Below are 23,262 nucleotides of genomic sequence, written 5' to 3' on the forward strand. Positions count from 1 at the left end.
GGATTTAAAACATGCTGGTAGTTTTCCATTACTAGTCTCCTGGCTTCCATCAATCTCCTAATTTCCTTGCCTTTCCCAAGCTTACAGGCTCCAATCCATTGCTCTAAGCTATATTGTCTCAGGATTCCATCACATACTGGACGTTGGCTGCTTTCAAAGTCCCATGTACCTTCAGTACATCTGTGTGGACACATATCCCACTTTTCCCTACTTCTTCAAAGAAGCTGAGAAACCCAGAATTTTTAAACAGATTCTTAAGAATACACATCACGTTTCTACTCTTTGTGTGATCCACAACACTTGCACTGTAGGGGGAGGTAAGGGGGACAAAGCACACTTTTCAGACCCACATGGTTGGTGGAACGGAGGAGATGGTGAAACCTACATCCTCTCCATGGATGGGTGTTTCATGGAAGGAGGAGAGGAAAAGAGAAAGAAAAGACACTTTGCATAAAAGTAGAAAAACAACACTGAAAAGTTTGCAAAACTCAGTAGTACATAGAACCTGAAGACAACACTGTACCTGTTCTCCTCAGAGAATCTTTAACTGCTTCTTTACACAAACTATAATGCTAATGGTGAACAAAGCATTACTCTTACCAAAATACTGAATTTTACAGCTTTATAAAGTCTGATTACTTGATCCCAGAGCTCCACAGTCTGTCCAGTCAGTCCAGAAACTTGAGTTCAAGAATATAAGCCAAGTCCTGCTGGCCTTACGAGCTCCCACATGGACCTAAAGCTTCCCACCAGGAGTGCAGGGGGTGCAGACAGCAAATTCTCCTCCTTAAGCCTATGCTAAACCTTTTTATTTTCAATAAGAGGGAAAAGGAAGAAAAAGAAGATAAATCTCATTAGGAAAAACACCCTGCAGTTTAATTGAAATGGCAAATGCAAAGTTAAAAAAAATTAATAAAAAAGCTGACATTCTGAAAGATCAAATAGTAGAATAAATATATATACATATAGCAGTTTTTAAAATAGTAATATCTTAAAAACATATAACAACTCTTAGGAAAATGACAGAGAATACTAATAATGACATTCTGTTTAAATACTTAGTATTTTAATTTAAGAACATGCACTTTCTCTTCTGTATTTATTTCAGGAAAACATGGGGTCATGCTGTAAACATGGGGTCATGTTCTAATATTAGTTTTCTCTTTTTATTGTTCCTGTGCAATAAACAGAGTACGATTTTTTTTCTGTTCATTCCACTTTCTTAAATTACTGAACACAGTTCTGTGTCCAAAGGGGGAGCAGATCACCACACAGAATGATGATAAGAATTCTCTGATGCTCTCCTGGGAAAATGGAAAGTTAAGTTAGATGTGTTGATTCAGACTTGACCTTTTAAAAAACTACATCATATTCAAATTTGGCAAAGAGCAAACAGAATGCCTTCAGTGATGCTTTATCTTCCTGGATTTTCTCTTTTTTTGAAGTGATTTCAGTGTGATGTTTTCTTCCAAGGGTTTTTCTTCACATTCAGATCATGTAAACTGCTAAAGAGTGAGACAATCCTCCCACCACACAGTTCTGCTGCTTTTCCTGACAGATGTGTGACAGGTACAATTTCTGTGCTGTCAAGAGCACTGAAAGTATATTTGTTATTTTACTAACAGTAAGACTCCTGAGATCTAAAAAAACATATCGATTCTCCAAATGTTAACAATGAAGGTCTTGAACTTTGCATCTTTTAGGTGATGGCTCCTCCATCTTCAGTGCTTCTGAGTTACTGGACTCAGATTTGCCTTTATCCAAGACAACAGTGATGCCAGACAGAAGGTACCCTCCACCTCCACTCATTGTCAGTTTTGGATGGCTTCGATCTGGTAGGACCTTTAAAAAAAAAACAAACAAACAACAAAACACACCCAGAAACCACCCCACAACAAGCATCTTCAAAAACTCACTCTATACCAGCACATAAAATTGTGTAATTTCTGTTTACATTACTGGATGTAAATTTTTTTCCAGCCACAACAACAAACAGCCATTTGGGAAGTGTGTTTATCTTTAAAGGGCGTATCTGCAGGTGAGAATCCAGTTACAGAAATACACAAGAGTACAGGCTACTGCCTTACTGATTCCTTTGTCATGGCATTTACAGGAAAACTGTGAAGTCAAGGTGAATGAGAAAAGAGACCAAACCCCACTAGTTTTGTGAAATTTCTAATTCTGCCTTTCAAACTGTTGTTTGCACAGCACAGCCTCTGAAGTGCATAAAGGGCTAGAGCCACTTTGTTCTGGTACAAATTGTCTAGTAATTATAGAAACTAGTGTACCATGAGTTAGAAGTCATACATTATACTAAGCTAGACACTTCAAAAAGATGAAATGGTAAAGATTCAAGATTTTGTAGCATTAGAGCCAAGGGTTTACAAGTTTGACAGGTCATGTCACTGAAAAGAAAAGGCATAAGTCCAACAGTGATGAAGACGCTTCAAGACCACCCCAAGGGATGAAGTCAAGAGACCACTACCCAAATTCGAAGCCAAAAGGAAAGCTCCACCCAAGATTCTGCCCAGTCACTAATATGGAAATTAGAAGGTGTTAACTATAAACTTCAAGATTATAAAATGGCTTATTTTACAGAAACAAGTCAGGGAAGTTTTTGCCCAGTATGAACTGGCTTGCCTCCAACGTTATCAGTAAACACCTTGCTGCTATTAGAATAAAAACTTTCTCTTAGCACTTATTTTTTGCAATGTTTTTGCTTATCACAAGGTTTGAGATGCATGAAAATCCCACTATGTGATCAGAAGTGGTGTATTTGGAACCACAGCTGATCTAACAAAACAACACGAAGGAATACAGTAAATTCCCAGTTCTGTCACTGTCACCTTTATGGAGCTTCAGGTAAGACATGCAATGAACCATCTCTTCCAGCTGCCTTACACTCTTTGTAAAGGCTTTCCCTTCAGTTGTTTCCCCTGTGCTCTGACTGCCACTGCAGGTCTGAACTGACTGACTTGTGTCCAGGAGACTCCCTGTTGTTCCTCACTGCACCTGGATACAGTAACCCTGGCCAAACCTACCTCAGAATCATAGAATCGACTGGGGTTGGAAAAGACCTTCGAGATCATCAAGTCCAACCCTTGGTCCAACTCCAGTCCATTTACTAGATCATGGCACTCAGTGCCACGTCCAATCTCAGTTTAAAAACCTCCAGGGATGGGGAATCCACCACCTCTCTGGACAGCCCATTCCAATGCCTGATTACTGTCTCTGGAAAGAATTTCTTTCTGATCTCCAACTTAAATGTCCCCTGGCAGAGCTTGAGCCCGTGCCCCCTTGTCCTATTGCTGAGTGCCTGGGAGAAGAGACCAGCCCCCACCTGGCTAGAACTTCCCTTCAGGTAGTTCTAGACAGCGATGAGGTCACCTCTGAACCTCCTCTTCTCCAGGCTAAACAACCCCAGCTCCCTCAGCCTCTCCCCATAGAACTTGTGCTCCAGTCCCTTCACCAGCCTTGTTTACTCTTCTCTGGACCCGCTCCAGCCCCTCAGTATCTTTCCTGAACTGAGGGGCTCAGAACTGAACACAATACTCAAGGTGTGGCCTCACCAATGCAGAGTACAGGGGAAGGATCACTGCCCTGGGCCTGCTGGCCACGCTATTCTTGATACAGGCCAGGATCCCATTGGCCTTCTTGGCCACCTGGGCACACTGTTGGCTCATGCTGAGCTTCCTGTCAATCAGTACCCCCAGGTCCCTTTCTGCCTGGCTGCTCTCCAGCCACTCTGTGCCCAGCCTGGAGTGCTGCAGGGGGAACATACCTTGTGTGAACATTTGAGCATCCTGGTCATTCCCAATTTGTTTGCCCAATCAGTAAGTCAGTAATCATGACCACCCTTGAATTAAGCCATCCCCTAAATAACAATTCCTTATGGGCCCCAGAAGCCCTTGGGCAAAGAGGAGGGCAGTGAAGTCCACCTCTTCACACAGCGTGAGCTGCTCCTCAGACGTGCTTCTGCTTCTTGATTGGACGTGGCACTGAGTGCTATGATCTAGGAAATGGACTGGAGTTGGACCAAGGGTTGGACTTGATGATCTCAGAGGTCTTTTCCAACCTAATCGATTCTGTGATTCTGTGATTCGATGATTCTTCATAGATGAAACACCAACTCATTTTCTTCCAAACATCTTGTTCAAAATGACATTTTTCACTGTGGAGATGCTTCTTCCCCCTCATCTTGTTTTTATTGTTCAGTTCCCAGAGCAGAAACTTGTTACTTGAGTTCCAGGAAACGTGTTATTTGAAGATGATGATTTTCTATGTCACCACCATTCTTAGCATTACAGATTGTTTTTCAGCTGTCAAAACAGCTGGAAATGAATAAGCACCTGTTACTTTGCTCCATCTCTATTCCGTGATAATGCTTCAGGCCAGCCACTAAAGCACAACACTTTGCTACAAATATTTCAGCAAGTGCTTAAGTGAAAAGCTTTGCAGGAAGAAAACAGAGGATTGCCATTTGAAATTGTTACCATGAAGCAACAGAACTCTTCAGAATACTTACTATTACTCTGGGCTAAAACAAATGCATGAGCTTATCCATAGTTTCAGCCAGTCCAAAAAACCATATTTGCAGAGTGTTTTGCTCCCCAGCATTCACGCAGTTTTGACAGCCACTTACTGTGATCCTTACCTGGTAGTTTCGTAGCCAGGTTTCAGACAGCTTTAGGTTAATAACACCACCTCTTTCTCTCAGCTTTGTGTAACATTCTAATAATGGCTTAAAAAAACCCAAAATAGTAGGTTATACAGCGGAATAGAATCAAACCTGAACAGTCACAGCTAAAGTAACATACTTGACTTACCTCTTTATACTGGCAGTAGACAACAAAAGGTCTTGAAGGAGCCACAAATTCCAATAAAGAAAGTAATAAGGGCGTGGGATGAAACTTGCTAGCTACAATTAAGCTGCAAAAGAAGTGTCATCATTAGTTTTCTGCTTCTAAAACCTACTCATCAAGTGACATTTTCTCCTACTTAGCACAGCAATCAATTATAGCTTAGAAGTTGCTCATCAGCTGTTTTCATGTTACTAACAACTCCTCAAATATAAAAACAAATCATGGTTTTCTACTTGCATAATTAAGAGCCTAAAACACTAATTTCCTAAGGTGCAGAATATTAAATGCATTGCAGGAGGACTCGATCCAGCTGCGCTAAGTTCCACAATAATTCTTCCAACACAATCTGCATGCTGGTTTTCACTGCCCCAAGACCATTTTCCAAACACAATTTAAGTTCTGTTACTGCTAATCGTTGCTTAGACTGTAACCTCAGTCATGATTCTTTAAACTGGGTAGTCTTCATTAAATACAGTTTTATATAAGAATATTTAAAAAGAAAACAATCCCCTAATAGACATGGCTAAAAATCTTCTAAATTATGATCTTGCCAATTTAAAGGTTTCTTATTTTATCCTCCATCCTCATTTTAATACTATAGTAAAACTTGCATCTGCAGGTGGTTGAGATTCTCTACAGCCATCTCCAGTTTTAGTCCAAAAGAATCACTGCTAAACTAGATTGCAAGAAATGGTTGAGTAAATTAGTAAATTGTGCTTTTGCAGAAAGAATGAGCTAATTAAACTACTTGTCTAGTTTACAGAGACTATGTAAGATGACCCATTGATTAACATTTGTTCTCCAGGGGAACGTGCAGCATTGGAGACACTTAAACTTGTCTGACAAAAGGGAGGTAAAATTGGTCGTTCAATTTTCTAAATACAACAGAAATAAAGAGATGAGAAGTTCTCTTACAGTTGTTTCTGTTTTGGTTTTTTGCCATCCATGGCCTTGTGGGCCATTTGCTTCAAATCCAAACCTCAAAAAAATTGTGCTCAGTAATTAATCAAGCAGGGCATAAAGAAAAGACTTGGTCTGATGCCTCAGAAGGCTTGGAGTGCTGCCCTGGCACTGCCAGGACCTCTGCCAGACAACAGGAAGGTAAGTGAGAGATGAGAGACTGTGGAAAACCAAATTCTGTTCTTTCATATGCCAGCACATATTGCTGCCAGCAGGTAGCCTGGCCAGTCACAGAATTAATGTCATGGGTGAGGGGCAAGCAGGAAGAGTTAGAGGAAGGGTAGGGAAGGGTAGAGGGAAGGAGGTGGTGTAATTCTGAACACATGGAGTGTCTACAAACCAATTGCTGCTTTCACAGTATCAGAAAAATTTAACAGTCTATCTTTTAAAAAGCCTTCTTTAAAAGAATACCAAAAACCCAATGAATATCCTCCTTTTTCTCCTTCAATTACCTATATCAGACTTCAACTCTCATAAATGGAATTGAAATGTAGATCTACTATAAGCAATGTTCTACCACATAACAGCACAGAAGACAGAAATCCTACTGAAATGGTATCTTCTACATTAAGTAGTAAACCCTGTTAAATTCAGGAACTCAAGGATTAATTTTTCTAAAGGTGGTGCCCATCTTTATCTAACAATCAGTTTGTCTTTACTCTGCCAGTAAGTCCTAATCTTTCCCCCCACCTCAAATGTTAATCAGATTTTTACCTCTCTTGTCACTACTTCTCTCCTGCGAAACCAAACCAAACCAAACAAACCCTTACTTTACCTGCCTGCTGCTACTGGGGTACAGAGTTGTTAGTTTGAAGCATTTGTTTATTACATGCTAATTTTTCATGCTACTCTGTCGTTCTTCGTCTAAATGAACAGTGGGCTGTAAGAGGCAGATGACTAAAGGAAGGTGATCATGACTGAGCCATCTGGGATAGTGCCCTCAGGCACCATAAACTTCTCTGTCTCCCCATCATGCTGGAGAATTCCTAAAGCAAGAAATCACTCATCCCTTCAGGTGTGTAATTTGTTTCAGCTTTCGTGCATTACAAAGAAGTATAAAAGTGACTAAAAACAAGAGACAAATGCTAAACAGGCTTCCTTGAACTCAGTCAACAACTGAATATATTGTTTCATACTACAGAAAATGTCAAGTAAAGTCAGATATTAATTTTCACTTTGCCAGATCATGCACAGACATTAATTATAAAACCAGTACCATTATTTAGGCAGCTTAATGGTCACATCCACAGGCATTGCCAGGGGTGGTGCTCTGTTGCCAAACAGATGTGCAGGGCCTTTTACAAACCTTTATCATTTTATTGCTCCAGAGAACACAGAATGACCTGTTTCTGCATCTTTATAAAAAAGGCTATTTCTACCACTTATATATTCCACATGAACTATATGAATGAACATGAGTTAAAACATTTTGTCATAATAAAACCAAAACCTGTACAGAAGCACTTAAACATAACCAATAAATGTGCATTAAAATTTATCTGAGCAGAAAAGCTTTATTCCCAGTGAAGCAATATTCTTTGGAGAAAAAATAGTATTAATGTTACTAAATTAACTAAATTAATGTTACTTGGTTAACTCAAATCACTTCAGCATTTGCTAAGAACATTTAGAAAAAGTCACAAGCACCAAATGCTCTTACAGTATTGTGGGGCTGAATTTCTAGGAATGTATTTATTTTGAGTTTCTAAAAACAAACCAACCAGTCAAAACAACAAAACAACAAATTTAGTTTCACTTTAATAAACTTAAAACCTCAGATTATCTTTGCCAGTTAGGATTTTTTTGGCAGTCATCTTGTATTATATTCTACCTGGATTTTGTTTTCCTTTGGATACATGTTCATTTTTATTTTAATATTTACTCATAATTAGTTGACTTTTAGATCATGAAATTTCAAGCCATTTAAATAACACAGAATCACAGATTCACAGACTATTCTGAGTTGGAAGGGACCCACCAGGATCATCGAGTCCAGCTCTTAAGTCAGTGGTCCACATAAGGGATTGAACCCATGACCTTGGCATTATTACAGCCAAGTTTTAAACAACTGCGCTAATCTCAAAAAATCTCAACCAGGTAAGAACTGAAAAAGACCCAAGACACACTTGGGTTTCCTATTCCATTGCTGTTTCCAGTAAATTGTTCTTGTCTCAACCCTTGAGACAAACCTTTGGTGCCTCAAATTCCCGTCTCCATCCTGCACAAGGAGGAGTGGGGCAGGGAGTGGTGAGCAGTGTGTGGTCTGGAGTGTTTCAGTGGGAACACTAAATTGGGAGTAACATTCCTAAACCAAAAAGACAACTACAAACAAACTCACCCATCAGCATTCTTCTCTCTCAAGAAAGCAGCAGTTTCCATTAGCTTTTTTCTTCTCTCCCATTGTTTTATTTGCTTGTCCCGAACCTTTGAACAACAAAACAAATAGTTTGCACTTTAACTGGTAATTATATATCGGATCACTTATTGCATGGACTGAATTTTAACTTCGTGCATCTTAGATGACAATGTAATACAAAGAACAACTTCCAAAGTTCCATTTTAACACCTAAACAAGCTATGTTTCAGCATATCTGATTCAGACAGCAGAATTTTATGTATATAGACATTGTCAAGCTTGGATAGGCACAATAAATGTTCTTACATTTTCTTTATTTTCTTTTTCTTTGCTCTCTTTAAACTCTACATCTTCAGCATTAATGTCCATTGTTTCTTGCTCTTCTGTTTGGTTGATCTCCATAGTTGCTTCAGTGGTAGGTTCCTCTTCTGCTTCCTGATGGGAAGCCTGTTTCTCGTCAGTCAATCCATTGCTCTCTTCTTCCACTAGTGCATTCTCTTCGGGGTCTGAAGGCAGAGTCTCTGTAGAAAATGTCCCAGAGAGGAGACTGTGCACTTTGCTGAGAGGAAATTCATGCAGATTATCAAAAAAAGGTTTTGGAAATCCAAAACAACTGGTAGCAGCTCTAACGGGTCCTCCTCCTGGGTACATCTGAATGATGGATCCGTAGCCTACGAGAACAAAAGAATCAAAACACATTGGAGAGCCAGAATTCTTAAACTGCACATGTTTTCAACATTTCTAAATGAAGCACTCATTTAGGAACAGGGAAGTAAATTTCCTGCTTTTAATCTAACCATCAGATTTAACAAGCTGGGGAAGTGTGCCTCAAGGTAAAACATCTTCACTGAAAGGATAACACTTTGCAACTCAAAAGAACAAGGCAACTCATAGAATATTTGTGTATTAAACATGTATTTAGGATTAGCTCAGAATATATAAGCAATGACCAATTGTTAGAAAAGCTAATTTAATTAATAATTAAAAGAAGAAATTTCTACAGTTTCTGTTACTTACTGATGGAATTGTTTCAATAAAATACAATTTAAACAGCTAATTTAAAGTGTTAATAGGCAAAGAATTTCTTCAACATCCAGGCTCTAAAGGAAGATCTGTCAGATGTTTAAACACATTAAAAATAACTTTTCAATATGCTGAAATTTTACCTTATTTAATTTACTTCAAAGAGTAGCTGTATGGCCCAAAGTTGCTGCAACAAACCCAATTTGCCGTGTGTTGTGCTTCTCAGCCAACAGACAGCACATCTGTGTGCACAACATCACATCACGCCTCCTGCCCCTCTGGAATTAACTGTAACCTCTGACTAGTGTCTCTGAATTTTGCAACTAATTAACTCAGAAAAACAAGTCAAACTACTCCTTGAGAAATTGTCACACACTTTGAAAATATACATTTTGCAGAATACACATTAAATCTGGTGCAGAGAACAAGAGGAATGGCAACATTTTCAGTGTTGTAGGCTGCCAGAATTCCAGTACTACTATTCCTGTTTCCTGCCATTCACTTTTCTGGACTTCCAGGTGTCTGGGAAGAATCTACATACAATTTTTACAAACTTACAGCTTTTTCTGAACACAGTGTCATTATGCTAAAACAGGGCCTAAAACAGATCTACATATGGGAATATCAATTTAATTAAATTTCATTATATAAGCAATTACATAAATTTAATTATCAATTATAAATTTTTTAGGTTTTTTAATTATCAAAAAATAAACCCAACTGCAAGATGCAGAATGCAACTTAATCCGATGGAAGAATAAGAATCTCTGAATACCTGAGGCACTAAACTAGATTCTAAAAACTGAGAAACTACTTACTGCCTTTTAGATGTATCACAGGGCAGTGTATTTGGGTTTCAGGTAAGTTCTCAGTAGGGGCGGTCCCGTGGTGTAAAGGAGAGCACTCTGGACTCTGAATCCCAAGGACCTGAGTTCGAGTCTCAGTGGGGACCCACCCCGGCAGTTCAATGCCTCCCTGACATCCGATCCCGTCAGATCTTGGATGCTCAGCAGGGTCAGCCCTGGTTAGTACCGGGTGCTGTGACAGGCCTGAGGACTTCACTGTCGCTGTCCAAGCTCACTTGACCTTAGGACTTAAATGGTGGGGCCAGTTCTGCACTCGCTGTGCCTCACCTAAAAAATCCACTGTGCAGGCTTCCCAAATCTTCCAATTCCCAAATGTGGTCATACGTACAAGCCCTCAATGTGTGCATTACTAAAGCTACTGTGTAACTCACCCCCCATTCGCTCCATCACTGCTCCAAGCACCAGCCCTGCACATGTTTCCATCACAATCATCTTGTTGCCAGCGCGGATGTTCCCCAGGGTCAGCATCTGAGCCAGGGTGTCGTACCTCAAGTGGCTGCAAGACAGAAGGTTTCAGCAAACATCAAAGTAGCTTAATCTTAAGAGTTAGAAATACGGCCTGTTGGCACAGGAGCCTGCCAAAAAAAGTTGGGTTACAGGTAGATTTTCAGGAGCAGCGTCAGGGATCCTCAGAGTCTCTATGCAGAAACTTATAATTAACCATAGAAACATAGAATCAATTGGGTTGGAAAAGACCTCCGAGATCATCAGGTCCTACCCTTGGTCCAACTCCAGTCCATTTACCAGATCATGGCACTCAGTGCCATGTCCAATCTCTGTTTAAAAACCTCCAGGTATGGGGAATCCATCCCCTCTCTGGGCAGGCCATTCCAATGCCTGATTACTGTCTCTGGAAAGAATTTCTTTCTGATCTCCAACTTAAATGTCCCCTGGCAGAGCTTGAGCCTGTGCCCCCTTGTCCTATTGCTGAGTGCCTGGGAGAAGAGACCAATCCCCACTTGGCTAGAACTTCCCTTCAGGTAGTTCTAGACAGTGATGAGGTCACCTCTGAGCCTCCTCTTCTCCAGACTAAACAACCCCAGCTCCCTCACCCTCTCCCCACAGGACTTGTGCTCCAGTCCCTTCACCAGCCTTGTTGCTTCTCTGGACCTGCTCCAGCCCCTCAATATCTTTCCTGAACTGAGGGGCCCAGAACTGAACACAATACTCAAGCTGTGGCCTCACCAACGCAGAGTACAGGGGAAGGATCACTGCCCTGGGCCTGCTGGCCACACTATTTTTGATACAGGCCAGGATCCCATTGGCCTTCTTGGCCACCTGGGCACACTGTTGGCTCATGTTGAGCTTCCTGTCAATTAGTACCCCCAGGTCCCTTTCTGCCTGGCTGCTCTCCAGCTACTCTGTGCCCAGCCTGTAGTGCTGCATGGGGTTGTTGTGGGGTTGCAGGACCCGGCACTTGGCCTTGTTGAACTTCATCCCATCTGGTAATGAAGAAGAACTAGAACCAGAGCCAACAAATAATTAGCAAGGAATAGCAAAAGTAGGATATGAAATATGCTGCACATATCAGAATGGACATCTTGTGGCGTGTCAGTTTTTTTAATTTTTAACTTTTTTTTTCCTGACATGTCAGTTTTGCAAAGAACAAACAGTATGAATGCACTTCCTGATCCAACAGAGCATCCCTTATGATTTTCACCTGTTTTGCAGCAGCACATACCACCTGCAATGCAGGACCAAAACTTTACACTTCTGCCTGCAGTGCACACTGAGGAGGCTCAGTGATGGCTACAGAAATTACAACACCTTAATAGTGAAATAAAGCCAAGTGACAGAGATCATGGAAGGAGAAGAAAAAGGTCTGAGAAGCCTTAGATAACATATATTTGAGAATTTAAATCTCACCATGTTAGATCTGTTATTACTATATCAAAAAGATTGTATCTGTCCATCTTAAATAATGTCTGTGACAATATATGTTTTAGTTTAGGTAAGCAAAACTTGAACAGGGCTGGATCTCTGCAGGAGATCTCTGTAATCATTGCCCAGACCCCAACGTTAACCACGTCTTCAAGTTCTGGAGATTTCCGATTGAAGATTTTGAATCCCTAACACATCAAAGACAAAAATGCCTGCTTCTAGTAAGTGGTTTGTTATTTTGATTACTGATCCAGAAAACAGGGATGATGCACCACCTGCCAGAACCAGGTAAGAGACACCTTTGAAAATGCACAGAACTCATGTCTACAAAGGTAATCAGCAAGACTATGGTGAAAGGGAAGTGGTAAAGCTGTTCCTGCATGCAAAAGTTGTCCTATTTGCTGCAATAGCACATTGATTAATTTTCTATACCACATGATTTTTCACTAACTTGCAATCTTCCCATTCACAGGGAAGGAAAAAAAGAAGAAAGGTGAGTATTCTATACTCTGGTGTAGTGTGTAAGAAATATAATACAGTTAATAATAAAGTTAATAATACAGTATAATTACAGTTTATAATAAAGTTATAATTTAAAAAAAGAAAAAAATGGAAACTTACTTAATTTTCCCAGGTTCCCTTGCATAATACATTGTTGAAAGAATGCGAGTGGATGGTTTCACAATTGTAATAACTGCCTCATATCTGTAAGAAACACATAGTAATAGTTTTATTTTAATCTCAACAACTTAAGAGAATTACTAAGTATTTTCCACATTTTAAAATCCACTTACTTTTTTTTCTTCTTCTTTATGTATTTATCTTGAGCAAATTCTGTTTTGTCTCTGAATGTTGTACTGTTCTCTATTAACTGTTGAACTATTTCCTTGGAAGAGATAATTTATTTTTATTATAGCTAGCATTTATTTCTCATTCATTTCACATATAGTATTTTTTAAACAAACACTGAAAATATTTTCTTCTAATGAAGGCATTTATACTATTAACTTCTACTGACATTAATGGCAAAGTAAATTTCTATTAATCAACATGACTAGTGAGGCACTGCAGTGACTACATGTAGGAATTTAATAATATAGTTTTGTCTTTAGGTGTTCTTTAATTACATGATGTCAGCATGAAAATGACAAAACTGAAAATGCTTATCCTGGAAATGAGATATTTTGTGGAAAAGGTACTAAAACCAACTCATGAGAGAAGATGGACTTGTATGGACAGAAACGAAGAAAAAGCAGGATTGTTCTTTTCAGCATCAGCCAGTCATTACTTCAGCCCTTACTGTGAAGTCAGTACTACATATTTACCCCATTCTCAATGTGAATGAGACTACACTGCCTTCTCTAAGTAATTAGCTACCTTAAATTACTATTTACAATGAGGCAGAGTTATGTTTCTGGTCAATTATTATGAATAAATTATGTATTTTGTCAGTCTAACATTCCCCCTAGTAACAGGACTGCAGTACCCTAAACCTTGTATGAAGCTATAGAGGCTAAAAATATTTTACAGAAATAAAACAAGGAACCAGATGTCATACACATACACAACATTTAGTTTGATCCAATTCCCTCCTTGAGTCTCTATGTCTGATTTCAGCATCTCTGTCTCTGAGGGTATCTTTTTTTGCCATCTTTTGCTAATTCTTTCCCTCCACTCTGGCTAATGGTCAGGCACCTCCCTCACCCCATTTTATTTTGTCAGGCTCACAAATTGTGCTATCCTACTGTACCAACTCCAAGCTCCTTAACATTTACTATTTCCTACAGCACTCCCCCTGACTTCTTCCTTCTCTAGCTCCCAGGTTTTCCCAGACTTCCAGTTTTATTTCTCTGGTCTCCCTGTTCTAACCTCTACCCTTTGCCAATCCAACTCTTCCTCATACTTTCAGATTCCAGCTGGGAGGGGAATCACTAGTATCTCCAACAAAATAAAACCAACTTTCAGGTTTTGTTTCCATTCCTGCAATACAAGAGGAAATGCTGCAGAGGGCTATTTTGGTTGCTGTGCTCAAAGTAGTTTAACTGCTACCATGGTAGGTTTTTATTAAACCTATAGAAAGAGTATTATTATAACCTGGCCTAACAGGAACTGTGGGGCAGGAGGAAGAATGACAAAAGGGCACTTGAAATGTATTATTAATGGCGTGAAATAGCATCTCTTTTGCTTTATTTTTGGTAAAATGAAATGGAATGTCTGGGTTGTTTATGTTGTTTAACAGGCAGGTTTTTTTATTTACTGTGAGGAAACTGAGGAGTGTTTCTCTAGGGTAAGCAAAAGCCAAAAGGAAGCTGCAGCACTACTCAATGGCCTGGGAGTAGATGCCATTTCACACCTTCCTCTTAACACCGATCCATCCCTCAGGAACTGAGAGGGATTTGTGAAGGGATGGGAAATCAAGCCCATCAACACTTCTGCTGGTTTTAGCTGCGTAGAGTTAATTTTCTTCACAATGCCTGGTACCAGGCTGTTTTGGATGTGTGTTGAAAACAGTGTTGATCATACAGAGATGTTTCTGTTGCTGCTGAGCGGGGCTCACCCAGAGCCAAGGCCTTTTCTGCTTCTCACAGTGCCAGGCTGGCTAGCCAGGGGGCTAGGGGTGCATGGGAGGCTGGGATGAGGCAGAGCCAGGACAGGTGACCCAAACGGACCAAAGGGATATTCCAGACCCTTGGATGAGGTATGACATCATGCTCAGTATATAAAGTAGGGGAAAGAAGAGGGCAGATGTTTGGGGTGATGGCGTTTTTCTTTCCAAGTAACCCTAACACGTGATGGGGCCCTGCTCTCCGGGAGAGGGCTGAACACCTGCCTGCCCATGGGAAGTTGTGAAAGAATTCCTTGTCTTGCTTTGCTTTCCCTGTTAAACTGTCTTTATCTCAACTCACGAGTTTTCCAGCTTTTACTCTTCCAATTCTCTCCCAATCCTGCTGGTGGGGCAGTAAGCAAGTGGCTGTGTGGGGCTTTGCTGATGCCTGAGGTTAAGCCACGACAACACTGAAGTTTTATTTCAAATAACAATCATCTCTAAACTGAGACTGCAGCACAAAGACATGCCATTCACAAACAGGAGTTCAGATTTTACTAGACATTTATGGAGGAATAATGTCTACTGCGCTAATATAACCTAAACTGAATATTCAGCTACAGTTCAGAAACCAGAGTTATTGAGGTAGGATATTTTAATAACTTAAAATAAAAGCATGGTAGATGTATGGCACAGACATGCTGAGGACATACAGACAAGTCAGAATGATCTTCTGGCGTGGATAATGAGAACGAATAGAAACATCAAACCTATCAGACTGATTAGTACTTTCTTCTTCAAGAGATAACACAACTAGCAGCACAACCATAGAAACAGAAGAAACACCATTCCAAACTCCTTGGAACTATCCATTATTAAGCAGGCAAAAGCAGAGAAGCTGCTCCAAAGGGCAGCAGCAAACAGCAAGATGCAGATAGGAGATGAACTTGATGTAAGCAGAAGCAATTTCTTGTTTTTACTAGAAAGGGCAAACCAAAGACGAGAGAGGATTTTGCCTGACAGCACGTGCAGAACAGAAGTGGCTGCAATGCTTCATTAACATTTAAGATGGCCTCATTCACCTCACGACAAGGTGCAGGGTTAAATACCAATGCCTTTTCTACCATCTCTTCTATCTATCTCTTGAGAGCATTCTTAGCTTTCGAAGCACAGAGAAAGCACAGGCATCACCCATTTTTGGTAGGTACTGCTTAATGGCTCACTGATGGTACATTTATTACACAGTGTTAATTTTAATACTTGGTTGTTTGTCCATAATCCTTCCCTAGACCTTTGACAGCTTAATTATTGCATGATTTTAAAATGTCTCTAATACAGAAATAGTATTTTGAATCTTATACCCAAGCAAAACAAAATGGTGATTATGTGAGCTGTACTTATTTACCTGCTATGATTTCTGATGCCATAAAAATTTACACTTCACTCTCCATTAACAAAGTTGCCAACTTTACATGGATTTTTCTCTGAAAATAGCCTTAAGTGTTTTTGTAAAATCAAAAAACATGACTTGACCAGAAGAACAAAGGAGTAGTACTGAAATCTGTACACAGATAAAAAGAATAGCCTATTTCATAAACTAAAATATAGCTATCAAGGTAGCACAGAAATGACACCAAAACCTTATTTTTACCTGTCCTTTAATACCCTTGTCCTTCAAAGCCTTTATGTCATCATGAGTCAGTTTTTGAGACTTCCCATCGTCAACTATGTTACGATTATCTGTACCTGCTTCTTTTGTTTCTAAAGGAAAAGGATATAGATTTGTAAAATCTAGCTCTAAGTAAGTTGGAGAAACACATGATTTTAGTTTCACAGAAAGCAGATTTCTCGTGATTAAACCCACATGTTTCATGGCCTTGCAAAGCACAGCCTAAGCAATGAAACATCATCTGTAAATTAAACCTTAATGTATATACATGTTCACCCAAACTAAGGTTCAGATTTTCTCACATATTAAAAAGCTTATTTGTTACAGGACTAGTGAAACAACAGATCAAGACAAAACCATGCACTTTCTTTTATAACAGAAAGAATATAAGTATTAACAAACAATTAATAGAAAGCTTTTCCATTATCTTTAGTATTGTCAAAAAAGAATTAATTTGAACTAGTTTTTCCAAATACCAGTCACTCCCCCATGATACCTGTGGGAGTCTCTTCCACCTCTTGCTTTGGCTGGAGGTTTCCACCATTGGTTACTTCAAATGTAGTTCCATAAATATGTCCAATGGCATTATCCAGGTAGAACCACTGCTTCTCAAAAACAATTTTTCTGAAATGACAGAAAAGTTAATGATACTAAAAGCATTATTTTTACTAAGTCTGAAACTCACAATAGTTGAACTTAAACTACACCTTTATACATGACATTTTTCTCTATATCCTTGAAGAAAACCACAACAAGCATAAAAAGTGAAATTAACCAAAAAACCCACATTAAACTGAAACTGGTTAAGAAAAGAACAAAGAACTTAAATCAAGCATATGGTAAGAAAAAAAAATTCAGTTTGAAAGAAATTTTAAGGTGACAGGTAAAACAAGGCTATGGCACTCAAATTGCACAGTACCATTTTTGATAGAGAAAAGAACAAAGCAAGGAATTAAATTTAAATTAATCATATTAAATCTAGGCTGGGTCATGCAGATTAGTGCACGAAGATGAGCATGGACCTGTATTTTGCAGAGATACTTTGAAATAACATTTGCCAAAAGACTATGAAGAAACCAGACAGTAGAGACTGTCTTGTAATTCTAGAAATGTTTATTAAAAAAATTGTATTATCCCTTTAATTTTGATTGCACTAAGGCAGGTTTGCATTCTTCCTTCTTGCCACAAAACAGGATCCACACAGCCTTCAACTTTCAGGCTGGCCTAAAAAGGCTGCCTTGGTAATCAGAGAAGTAACAACCTTGTCAAATGAAACAAGTAGCACTATATTATGCCACACCCACATTCAAATGAAAACTTGCCAACATGAGCTATTATACAAATTACAGTCATCACTAATTCTGAAGCTAAGCAAAAAGCTTGAGTTCTTTCTTATTTCCAGTTTTCTACTGACTGAAGTATGCAATTTATGCATCTGTTTAACATGTTATATTATTTGTATCCCCAATTATTCAGAATTTAAGTAAGACGTAATAGTAACATTTTCATTAAAAATTACATTATACCCGCCCAATTAAAGCCTCTTAATCCCTGCCAGCCCAGACGTTGAGACTAATAAATTACTATAAGAGACTTGAAATTACTGAAAATAACTTAAATAGATAAAAAATTGTGTGCATGTAATCAAATTCCATTTTGATGACCATTCTAAACAGAATATCCAATCACCTGTTCCTGGAGCATCCTCACCCTCATAAGACAACAGAAGAGGAAAACAAACACAAAAATTATTTAATTTCTTATGGCTATGTTTACTCCTTGGCTTTTTTATTCTTTCTTTTATGACAGAGATTATAAACAAAAACTGTACAGGGACTTAATGACCAAGATCTTGTCAGTGCCCTGCAGGGTAATAGAGACCAGCTGATTCTGCTCCCAGATTCTCCTGGTGAACACTAACCTAGTGCTTCCAAATCCCCAGGTCTGAGCTGCACTGCTTTTAAACCAGCCTCGTTCAGGCACCTCAGTACCTTTAAATCTCCATCCTACTCAATCAGATGTCTGGCCACATTACCCAACACTGACTTCTACACTTTGGTCTATAAAATTGGCTGCTGCACTGAGGAGAGCCCAAGGTGTGCTCATGATTGGTCTCTTCTCCCAGGGACTCAGCAATAGGACAAGGGGGCACGGGCTCAAGCTCTGCCAGGGGACATTGAAGTTGGAGATCAGAAACAAATTCTTTCCAGAGAGAGTAATCAGGCATTGGAATGGGCTGCCCAGAGAGGGGGTGGATTCCCCATCCCTGGAGGTTTCTAAACAAGATTGGACGTGGCACTGAGCGCCATGATCTGGTAAAGGGACTGGAGTTGGACCAAGGGTTGGACTTGGTGATCTCGGTGGTCTTTTCCAACCCAATCGATTCTATGATTCTATGATTTAGCTTTCCCTGCTGTCTGCAGGCGCTTCTCGCTATGCCAGAGTGGGCCTAGGAAAGAGGAATAGGAGACTTTTCATCGCACCCAGAGAATTAACTATACAGACCCGAGTGACAGCATCTCCCTGCAAATTAATGCCGCTGGGCAGAGGCCAATTAACAGTCGCTAATTAACAAGGCGATGCTGCGTTTCGCACAAACGCTGTGCCACGGCGAGGTGTGATGACGACTCCCTTCCCAGGCGGCCGCACCTTCCCTCCTCTGCAACCCGCACCGGTGTGACGACGGCAGCACAAAGCCACCTTAAATCTCTTTGAAATTCTCAGGAGAAACGCAGCCAGGAGATATTCCGGGTTTTTTGGGGGTGGGGGCTTTTATGTCGCAAGAACCGAGGCAGCATCAGGATCTTCCCTCCGGCTGTCATAGCAGCCTGGCGAGGCCGCGGTTTGTGTCCGGGACAGCTGCGAGTCACAGCGGCGGGACAGGGAGCGGGACAAGGGACGGGGAGCGGGACCAGGGACCGGGACAGGGAGCGGGGACAGAGAGCGGGACAAGCGATCGGGAGCGGGAGAAGGGAGCGGGGCAGGGAGCGGGATCCCCGCTCCCATCGCCGGGGCCCGCGACTGCCGCTGGCGGGGCTAAGAGGGCAGGAGAAGGCGCAAACCGGAGCGGCCAAGCCCGGTGCGGGCGCTCACCTCCGCCGCAGCACGGGCACGGCCTTGAAGACATCGCCGCGCTTGAGGACAGCGCAGTCCCCCTCTCGGATGATGCGCGGCCCCGCCATGGCCGCCCTGCCTGGGCTGGCGCCTGCGCAGTGAGCGGCGCGGGCTGGGCGGGAGCGGCCCCGGGGCGGGAGCGGCGCTGAGGGTCGAGTTTCCCGGGGCTCCCTTCGCCTGCCTTGTCCTGCCCTGCCCTGCCCTGCTCTGTTCTGAGCGGGAGAAGCCCTCGCGGAGCCCTGAGCCCCTGCCAGACCGTGGCCATCGCTGCGGGAGGGCGGCGCGCTTGTTTCGTCCTCTCAGTGCCGTCCCTGTGGTGCGGGGAGGGCCAGGCCGAGGCTCCCGCGCGGTCCTCCCCGCGCTCCCGGGAAAATGGCCCTGATGTAAATTGAGTGTCTTCTGGTAAAATTGCTGCCTTTTTGCCGCAGTTTGTTGGCACCGGCGGAGGGGGATGAGCAGGGATCTCAGAGGCCGCGGGAGAGGCTTTCAGGGGTGGCGAGGAGGATGGCGAGGCGGATGGCGAGGCAGGGGCCAGAAGGCAGAGAGCAAAAAGATTCCCGAGCCGGGTGAGCCAACTCCTCTGCTTCTACCTGCTTTCTGGAGCGTAATGCTTTTCTTTTGACCTACTGCTGTGCTGGGACTTACACCTGTTTGTCTCCCGCTGTCAAAAGAATCACTAAGTGCAAAGTTTTACTATCCACTTTCTTTTAATGCTCATTTTAATTTTTTTTTTCCTCAGCAAAATCTCGACTAGTCCAATCAACGTTGGACCAGTTTATTCCCTACAAGGGCTGGAAACTTTATTTCTCTGAAGGTATTTTTAGACCAAAATTGTACATAGCAAGTATTTGATTTTTTTTCTAGGACTGGTTATACACAGTGTTGGTAGAGTTATAAGTTCAGTATGAAACAAGCAAAATTTGTTTGTTATATAAAATCATGAATACAATACAGACTTCAGTCTTGTGACATACTGTAATCTCTGTTGGCTGCAAACTTTGGACAGGAATCCTTAATAGTGTAAAATATGAACTTTTTAAAACCTGTTCAATTAGGCACATGAAACCTGAAGTCTATCAAAGACTGCTGGTCTTGATCATATGTTCTTGTCTTCTATCATCTTGGACCAAGTTCTCTTTTGTAACAGGTCTTACAAGAGAACATTACTGTGATACTGTAGAAATCTGTTGTCTTCCTTGGTTTTGGAATGCAGAAGAACAATGGAAGATAAATTACCTGTTTATGTATTCTGCAAAACTGAGATAATTATTTCTGTCAGTTACTAATGTGTTCTTTTTCTACTTAGCTTATAATGACAAGTCTCCTTTTGTCCACAAGACTCAAGCCTTTGAAAAGTTTTTTGTGCCACGCATTGAGCTTTATGATAAGGTAAAAGCAACCCAAAACACATGCCACCTATTGTTGATACAAAAACATTAAAATATTGAGTATTTTTCCATCAAAAATAACTCCATCATAGACGTGAAATGTTTATGGTGTAATTTGGATGTGTTGTGTGTCTAATTTGAAGGGTATTTTATAACTTAGAATGTTTCACAGGATGAAATAGAAAGAAAAGGAAGTATTCTTGTGGATTATAAGGAACTAATACAAGACAGAGAATTGACTAAATCCATACCAAATATATCTACGGAGTTAAGGGATATGCCTCAGAAAATACTGCAGTGTATGGGTCTGGCAATTCATCAGGTAAATATGATGTTCTAATACATAGAAGCATAACATCACATCAAAAAGGTTATAAAATGTTATAAATGTTGTAAACCCCAACTCTGTTTTTCTGTCTTATGGGAAATTACTGTTTATTTAAAACTCAGATCCTTTAACCTCTCCCATTTCTGTTTGGCCCACAAAATCATGTTTTGGAAGTGCTTTGGTCTTGGTGCATTTTGCTTTTTGATCATTAAAGCAGTTGACTAAATGTAGTTTTATCACCTGTGTTACTCCCTGTTGTGGTGTCTAGTTTCTGGGGGGTCTTTTTAAACATACTGTGAGTTATTTGTGCTGCAAGTCCCACCTCACACAGCAGAAACATGGCTAGTAGGTCACTGATGAGCAGATTCAAAAAGTCCTGGCTCTGTTCAATGTCTCTTAAAGTAGCATTTCAGTGCTTGTTGACAGGCAAGTTCAGGTGGGGGTACTTTAATCCAATGAAACTTCACTTTTTGACCACAGCATTAAAGATGATTGTATACTTTCTTTTAATTAAAAAAAACTAACACAGCAAATGTGTTGATTTTAAATTCCATTTGAAATAAAGCTTAAAACTGCTCAGAAGCAGAAAAACATTGTTTAGTGGGGTGTCACTGGCAGTCATTAGACTTCAGTAGGAGGATCTGATTGTAAGAGATGCTAATTGAACCTAATAGCACATCCATGAACCCATGTTGCATGGCACACTGCAGCTGTGTCCTCCTTTCTGTTCCATCCAGGTGCTGACCAAGGACCTTGAAAGGCATGCTGCAGAGCTGCAGGTGCAGGAAGGGTTACCACTCGATGGAGAGCCTATAATAAATGTGCCTCTCATTCATGCTAGGTAATGGGTGTTGAATATTTGGGTTTTTTCCAAGTAAGATCTCTTTGCTTCTTGTCTAATGGTTGTCAGTGCCATACACAGAATCATAGAATCGAGTGGGTTGGAAAAGACCACCGAGATCATCAAGTCCAACCCTTGGTCCAACTCCAATCCCTTTACCAGATCATGGCGGTCAGTGCCACGGCCAATCTTGTTTAGAAACCTCCAGGGATGGGGAATCCACCCCCTCTCTGGGCAGCCCATTCCAATGCCTGATTACTCTCTCTGGAAAGAATTTGTTTCTGATCTCCAACTTCAATTTCCCCTGGCAGAGCTTGAGCCCGTGCGCCCTTGTCCTATTGCTGAGTGCCTGGGAGAAGAGACCAACCCCCACCTGGCTAGAACTTCCCTTCAGGTAGTTGTAGACAGTGCTGAGGTCACCTCTGAGCCTCCTCTTCTCCAGGCTAAACACCCCCAGCTCCCTCAGCCTCTCCTCACAGGACTTGTGCTCCAGTCCCTTCACCAGCCTTGTTGCTCTTCTCTGGACTTGCTCCAGCCCTTCAATATCTTTCCTGAACTGAGGGGCCCAGAACTGAACACAACAGCATGGTGCTGAAGGCTTACATATTTATGGAAAGATTTGACTCTGTGAAGTTATTTCCAGAAGAACAGTCTACAATTTGCTTTTTTCTTCACCATGACAAAGGCTAAACTGTCCTTGTGAAAAGTGAAATGAAATCTGCTTATGAGCTGAACAAGTTACAGCTTGTAACTAGAAAAGCTTGTAAGCAGAGAAGTAACTTACAAGTTGCACAACTATTCTATAAAGCATGTATTGGTTAAAAACTGTGAAGAACTATTTAAATTCCTGTTTGCTGTAGAAGTTAGGATATGACTATGATCAAGTTTTTGTTAGCAAGAGGCACATCTTTAAAGAAGGAGCCTGATTTGGAGGGTGTGGACATAAACTGCAGCTGGTAATATTTATTATTCCTTATATGAGTGTTTTGGCAGTGGCATATGAACATGTATTATTTCTTTTTATCTTAAGTTTGTTATGTGATTACTGATAGTCAAGAATATTCATTCTAACTGAACTTCAATTTGAAATTGAGAAACTGATGTTACAATAATTCTGAATAAGCTGATGGTACAATAATTCTGAATGTTTCTTACAAGAAACGTAATTGCTGTTATAATTATAAAAATATGTTTTCCTTTGAGTTTTTTAATGAAGCAAGTTCTTAAAACTTTTTTTCTTTATCAGAAGTAATGGTATGTCAGACTTCAAGAGTGTGAGGGGAGCTGGGAGTATAAGGTCTACATGGGTTTAAATTACGTTTTCAAAGAAATTATTTTATTTTTTATTATTGGTTTTAATTCCCTGCTGCTGTTGGGTTGATGTGGGAAGGCAGTATGTTTTGGCATAGCAAATGGATTTAGTTTGAGG

The 23,262-nt window shown here is 40.7% G+C and overlaps 2 protein-coding genes across 5 annotated transcripts in view; one reads left to right on the plus strand and one right to left on the minus strand.

The window, feature by feature from the left end:
* TRMT6 (tRNA methyltransferase 6 non-catalytic subunit) lies at nucleotides 1–19,384 on the minus strand. Its single transcript, XM_071582003.1, has 11 exons — nucleotides 19,256–19,384; nucleotides 16,659–16,786; nucleotides 16,145–16,254; nucleotides 12,743–12,834; nucleotides 12,570–12,653; nucleotides 10,439–10,563; nucleotides 8,485–8,849; nucleotides 8,161–8,246; nucleotides 4,827–4,929; nucleotides 4,655–4,741; nucleotides 1–1,842 (listed from the first exon to the last, which is right to left on the minus strand). The coding sequence occupies exons 1-11, from the start codon at nucleotides 19,342–19,344 to the stop codon at nucleotides 1,669–1,671; spliced, it is 1,443 nt and encodes a 480-aa protein (XP_071438104.1). The 5' UTR covers nucleotides 19,345–19,384; the 3' UTR covers nucleotides 1–1,668.
* Nucleotides 18,793–23,262, plus strand: part of MCM8 (minichromosome maintenance 8 homologous recombination repair factor) — a 19,158-nt gene continuing 14,688 nt past the window's right edge. For 3 of the 4 annotated variants that reach the window (XM_071581999.1, XM_071582001.1, XM_071582002.1), the window contains exons 1-5: nucleotides 19,387–19,842; nucleotides 20,016–20,090; nucleotides 20,583–20,665; nucleotides 20,837–20,986; nucleotides 21,730–21,833. In XM_071581999.1, coding sequence (XP_071438100.1) covers nucleotides 19,728–19,842; nucleotides 20,016–20,090; nucleotides 20,583–20,665; nucleotides 20,837–20,986; nucleotides 21,730–21,833 — 527 coding nt within the window. In that variant the 5' untranslated portion in view covers nucleotides 19,387–19,727. Of the gene's footprint in view, nucleotides 19,005–19,386; nucleotides 19,843–20,015; nucleotides 20,091–20,582; nucleotides 20,666–20,836; nucleotides 20,987–21,729; nucleotides 21,834–23,262 lie in introns of those variants that run through there. The other variant, XM_071582000.1, reaches the window with a different exon arrangement.

This window comes from Pithys albifrons, chromosome 2, assembly GCF_047495875.1.
Source record: "Pithys albifrons albifrons isolate INPA30051 chromosome 2, PitAlb_v1, whole genome shotgun sequence".
Taxonomy (NCBI): Eukaryota; Metazoa; Chordata; class Aves; order Passeriformes; family Thamnophilidae; genus Pithys; species Pithys albifrons.

Coding starts and splice junctions, on each gene's coding strand:
- TRMT6 (XM_071582003.1), bottom strand. CDS start 19,344: ATGGCGGGGCCGCGCATCATCCGAGAGGGGGACTGCGCTGTCCTCAAG. Junction 16,255..16,658: donor GGTGGAAGAGACTCCCACAG/GTATCATGGGGG, acceptor CTTTTCCTTTAG/AAACAAAAGAAGCAGGTACA. Junction 10,564..12,569: donor AGGGAACCTGGGAAAATTAA/GTAAGTTTCCAT, acceptor TCTGTCTTGCAG/CCACTTGAGGTACGACACCC.